The sequence below is a fragment of the Arachis ipaensis genome, chromosome B09 (genome assembly GCF_000816755.2).
Source record: "Arachis ipaensis cultivar K30076 chromosome B09, Araip1.1, whole genome shotgun sequence".
Classification (NCBI taxonomy): Eukaryota; Viridiplantae; Streptophyta; class Magnoliopsida; order Fabales; family Fabaceae; genus Arachis; species Arachis ipaensis.
The window spans coordinates 10,483,675-10,488,921 of NC_029793.2; the positions used below are offsets into that span (position 1 = coordinate 10,483,675).

General features: G+C 33.5%; 2 protein-coding genes across 3 annotated transcripts in view; one reads left to right on the forward strand and one right to left on the reverse strand.

Annotated features, from left to right (window-relative positions):
* Nucleotides 1–2,281, forward strand: part of LOC107614986 (neutral ceramidase-like) — a 5,098-nt gene extending 2,817 nt beyond the window's left edge. Inside the window, exons 5-8 of the mRNA XM_016317110.2 lie at nt 276–401; nt 877–940; nt 1,108–1,277; nt 1,704–2,281. Of these exons, the coding sequence (XP_016172596.1) occupies nt 276–401; nt 877–940; nt 1,108–1,277; nt 1,704–2,258 (915 nt within the window). The 3' untranslated portion in view covers nt 2,259–2,281. The remainder of the gene's footprint in view (nt 1–275; nt 402–876; nt 941–1,107; nt 1,278–1,703) is intronic.
* The window catches only part of LOC107619054 (alcohol dehydrogenase-like 7), a 4,661-nt gene continuing 1,664 nt past the window's right edge, over nt 2,251–5,247 (reverse strand). For both annotated transcript variants that reach the window (XM_016321262.2, XM_021111340.1), the window contains exons 5-11: nt 4,361–4,686; nt 4,058–4,140; nt 3,899–3,974; nt 3,529–3,593; nt 3,280–3,375; nt 2,750–2,914; nt 2,251–2,503 (exon numbers count right to left, since the gene is read on the reverse strand). In XM_016321262.2, coding sequence (XP_016176748.1) covers nt 2,387–2,503; nt 2,750–2,914; nt 3,280–3,375; nt 3,529–3,593; nt 3,899–3,974; nt 4,058–4,140; nt 4,361–4,686 — 928 coding nt within the window. In that variant the 3' untranslated portion in view covers nt 2,251–2,386. The remainder of the gene's footprint in view (nt 2,504–2,749; nt 2,915–3,279; nt 3,376–3,528; nt 3,594–3,898; nt 3,975–4,057; nt 4,141–4,360; nt 4,687–5,247) is intronic.

Genomic DNA, 5,247 nt, shown 5'->3' on the forward strand with positions numbered 1-5,247 from the left:
TCAGTACTTAATTAATAATAATTTATATTTATATTTATAGATATTTTATACATAAAAAATATATAATTTATATTTATATTTTTAAAAATTTTGTATATATAAATTAATATTTTTTAAAATTTATACACGTAAATTAATAAAATTTATTTATTAAAAATAATTTAGTATTTGTGCCAAATGATGGCCAAATTACTAAAAACTGCTGCCCCTAGCGTTTCTGTTATCCAAAATTTGACAAATCTGACTTGACTGCTAAGGAAGATTCATTTATGCAGATTAATCCTTTCTGGAAGCATTTGAGGGATTTGTTGAAAAAACCAAGCAAGCATCAAGTGAGATGCCAAAGCCCAAAGCCTGTTTTGTTAAGCACTGGAGAAATGTTTGATCCGTATCCTTGGGCGGTATGAGAAAAAAATTATCATTTAATTTTGATTAAATTACTCTGTTAATCTCTATAATTTTTTTAAATTTATAATTTGGTTGTTATATTTTAAAAATTTTTACTACATCAGTTTTAAATTTGTAATTTAGATCATTTTAAATAATAAACGTTATAAAAATATTTTTATCCATTTTACACTGCTAATGATTAACGAATATGTCTCAGGACTTTTAAGACATTTTTAGAACAACAAAAATGTAATTACAATTTTTAAACTGATGCATAGATCCAATTAAGAAATTTTAAAGTAGGGACTTAATTACAAATTTAGAACTATACGGACTAACAAAATAATTTAACCTTTAAATTTTGTGCACGGATAGTGCTGTCAATTTAAAAAAAGTGTTAAATATATATAAATTATCCTATAAAAAAAAACTATTAAAAGCAACAACTTACTAATCTCTTGTAATTTGAATATGTTATTCATACAGCCAGCAATTCTTCCAATCCAGATATTGAGGCTGGGGAAATTGATTATTCTTTCAGTACCAGGAGGTATGTTTCAAATTGCACAAGTATTAAAACATAAAGGAAAAGAGACTTGTGCTTTTTATATAGATTAGTAGTTCTTGAAAGATTGATTATGATTTGCAAGTTTGACAAATCATAAAATGAAGAACAAAAACATGCCCTAACAAATTATTATCCTTTGAGTATTGCAGAGTTCACAACAATGTCTGGAAGAAGGCTAAGGGAAGCAGTGAAGGAGACATTAATATCTAATGGAAATGGAGAATTCGACCAGGACACACACGTTGTTATTGCAGGACTAACCAATACTTACTCGCAATACATTGCAACTTTTGAAGAATACCATCAACAACGATATGAGGTAAGAACAACTTGTTAATTAAGAATCTTTAGATAATTTGACATATCTGACTAAATTGTTATCTAACGGTTTCTATTAACAACTTCACATGAAAACAACTGCATATGAGTTTCCACATGTTACCAATGTGACACAATATCTTCGAGTCAATTGCTAATCCGACAAGCTAAAACATTGATGTGGCAAAATAAGACACATCATAGTTAAAGCTACACCATCTCACATTTAACGTTTCACATCAGCATTTACTTAACGAAAGAGATTACAAACTAACATTCTAAATCTTACATCCTAAGAAACCTTAGTGACCCTAGTACTAATGGACTGCTAGAACTTTAGGGTGTATGAATAAACCTAGTGGAAACCTCAAAGTTATGAAGTTATAAACTCAAAAAAATTGACCTGAAACAGTGTTAAATTGAGCAGGCTGCTTCAACTCTCTATGGTCCTCACACATTATCTGCATATATCCAAGAATTCAATAAGCTAGCGCGAGCAATGGCTAAAGGGGAGAAAGTCGCCGCAAAAGGCCCTTCGCCGCCGGATCTTTCATCGCAACAACTAAGCCTCTTACTTGGTCCTTTTGAGGAGTCACCTCCAAAAGGCATCAAGTTCGGCGACACAAAACAAGACATAGCCCTTCCAAAAAGAGGCTACTTCTCCAAGGGAGATAGGCCGAGCGCCACGTTCTGGAGCGCCAACCCAAGACATGACCTTCTAACAGAAGGTACATTTGCCGCGGTGGAGATGCATCAAGGGAAAAAGTGGCTTACCATTCATGATGATGATGATCTAAGCTTGTTTTTCAAGTGGCAATTAGACAATAGTTCCTTGCATGGCTTAGCCATCATAGAATGGGAAATACCAAATCATGCTATTTCTGGAGTATACAGACTAAGGCACTTTGGAGCATCAAAGACCTCCGGCACCTCCCGAATCAGTTACTTTACCGGCACATCACATGCATTTGCAGTGAAGTAGAATAATATCACTTCTGTGAAATAGATAAGTTCTTACATAAATAACGAAAAAAGGACTGCACAACAATGTTTCATGTTTGCATCTCATGGTTATTCATGGGGCTAGGATTACATGAGAATCTAATGTACTCATCTGTGCATCCAAATCACACATCGGAGACTCTCTCCTTTATACAATAAATCAAAAGCTTTATTGATGTCCTTAAACTCCACCTCATGAGTAACAAACCCATCCAATTGCAGTTCCTGTGAATTTAATATATTCGGAAAATTTTAAACTAACAAAAGATGAACCAAACAAGTTCAATTACTACTTTTTACCATCAATATTTTTATAGCAAAGATATCAAACACAAAACTTCAGATTCAAATGAAACATGCAGTTAAAAACACTAAGCTATGAGCTCAACCATGTTAGCACTACTATTTAACATTGTTATTACTACTATTTATACTTTCATAGCATAATCACTGCAGAATTGTATACAGTACCTTGTCCATGTATTTTTTGAGGAGAATGGGGACATGAGTCTTAGGTTTGAGTCCTCCGAATAAGGATCCCATGAGGGTCTTCCCATCATGAAGTACCTCATATGAACTGAGGCTCAACATGGCTCCTGGCTTGTCCACTCCTACAACAATTGTTTTTCCCCAACCCTGATTGAAAAAATCAACTTTCCACTCATTGCTCTTGGCAATTATTGATTTGTTTAGTTCATACTTAAGGCACTCCCAAAATCTAGCCTGGATCTCTATCTAACATAATAATAAATACTGACAAAGAGATGGGGTTTCAATTTATTTAGCAGAAGTTAAGAGTTGGTAGGCTGTGTTTGGTAGCAAAAATAGCACAAAAGTACCAGAAATTTGTATTGGCGAACACATTTTTTATGTTTCACTGTCTCTGTATTTGTATTTTAACTACCAAACACAGCCTTATAGCTTTAATCACATTATTTATGTATGCCTGGACATGACAATGAAAACCATGAGCAAGTTTTGGAACTTTTGCAGAGATTTACCATTCTACAAGAAGCAAAAGCTTCATGCACCAATGATGCCATACCAACACACTCAAAGCAATAATCTGCTCCGCCGCCAGTTTTCTCTATGATAACCTGGTCCACAACTTCAGTTATATAAGATTTGGCAGATTATCAGCAAAGAAAAAAAATCAATGATATGATATTTGCAAATCTGGTTATAATCTCTATTTCAGGACCTAAGACATATAATTTGAATTAAAATTTCTTCCTTTTAAGAGGGTAGACCTGGCTCACTGGTTTGTTCCCACATTCTTTAGGATTGATGAAGTCTGTGAGTCCAAACTTTTTCCCTGATTCAAGAATATGCACATACCATGAAAACAAAATATCAATAACAATAGAACAAGAGTTTAATTTTGATGACTGACAGTGTATTTTACGAAGATGTTTAATCACATCCGTTCTTTTGGACGATAATTCACGCAATCAATAAAAAAAGTAGTTAGTTTTGCTGATGTGACATTATGTGATTAGATGTACGTGTAAATTGTTTTATGCTGACAGTACATCAAAATTAAATTCATAAACAAATGAATAGAAATTGTATATTATTTTACTTGAACGGTATATATGGTTTTATGAAGCTAGCATTTACCAATTTCATATTTTTCCGAGTTGACATCCACACCTATAATCCTAGTAGCTCCACAAAGTCTAGCTCCCTCAGCAACCTAAGAAACCAATCAATTGCGGCGAAAACTTCAGCATACATAAGATCAAAAGAAAACAAAAGCCATGTCCTAAGAGTTCATACTGCAATTCCAACAGATCCCAGCCCAAAAATAGCCACTGAAGACCCAGGCTCCACATTTGCTGTTCTCCAAGCAGCACCTACCCCTAACAATGGAAGTTCTAATCAACACTTAATATCTATGTTGCATTAATAAAAGTACAGAGTATTTTATTCAGATATTTATAGAGCACCCATAGGTGAATAACATGAAGTATTTGTGCATAGTTTATATCAATAGTCATAAGAGAGAAACCTGGTATTCTTCATCAGTCATCACCAGTTAATTTGACTATAACTTTTAGGATTTTCTATTATGGAATTTACCAGTTGATACGCCACAACCGAGCAGGCATGCCCTGTCCGGGGGGGTTTCTGGGCCAATCTTTATTAGATTGGCAACATCAACGACAGTGTACTCACTGAAACTTGAAATAAACATGAAATGGTATATGATATCTCCATTTAGATCGGTGAATCTCGATGTGCCATCTCGAGGCATCCATGGGGATACCCGGAAAGGGAAATTAGTACAACGATTGCTCTTTGTTGATTTGCAATCTGTACACTCTCCACAATCTGGAAGAAAAATTGGAATAACCACATCTCCTTTTGTAACTTCAGCTACATCTTTTCCTACACTTTCCACAATCCTGTATTACATTCAAAATTGTTTAAACACACCATTCACATATGAACAATACAGAATACACAATCATTTACAACTACCATAAGGTGAAACAAATGAAGAACCATGAAGCCGTAGATTTATATCATAGATAAACTGTCACAATATAGTTTGTTAAATTGAATCATCAAAATGCTCACAGATACCATTAAGGATTAGAGTGTTGGCACTGAAAGAAATGAATGAAACCAGCTGTGTATCCTTCAGTATGATCATTGAACTATTTTACATCAATTAAAATTCTATTTTACATGGTCAATTCCAAACACAATAATTCACTTCTAATTTAATTCATTTCAATCCATTTCAAATAAAATAAAATCAAACCCAATCCAAAAATATTTGTTCTAAACACATCCTAAATTCTCTTCCAAACCATTGGAGTGAGGGTACTTTGAAACTATTATGCTAAAAGGGGGATATTAAAAAAAAAAAAACAAGAAGAGTTACAAGTATCCGGGAATGCTGACTTACCAGACACAAATGAACAACAAAATTATGAGATATAAATATATAATCACTTTAG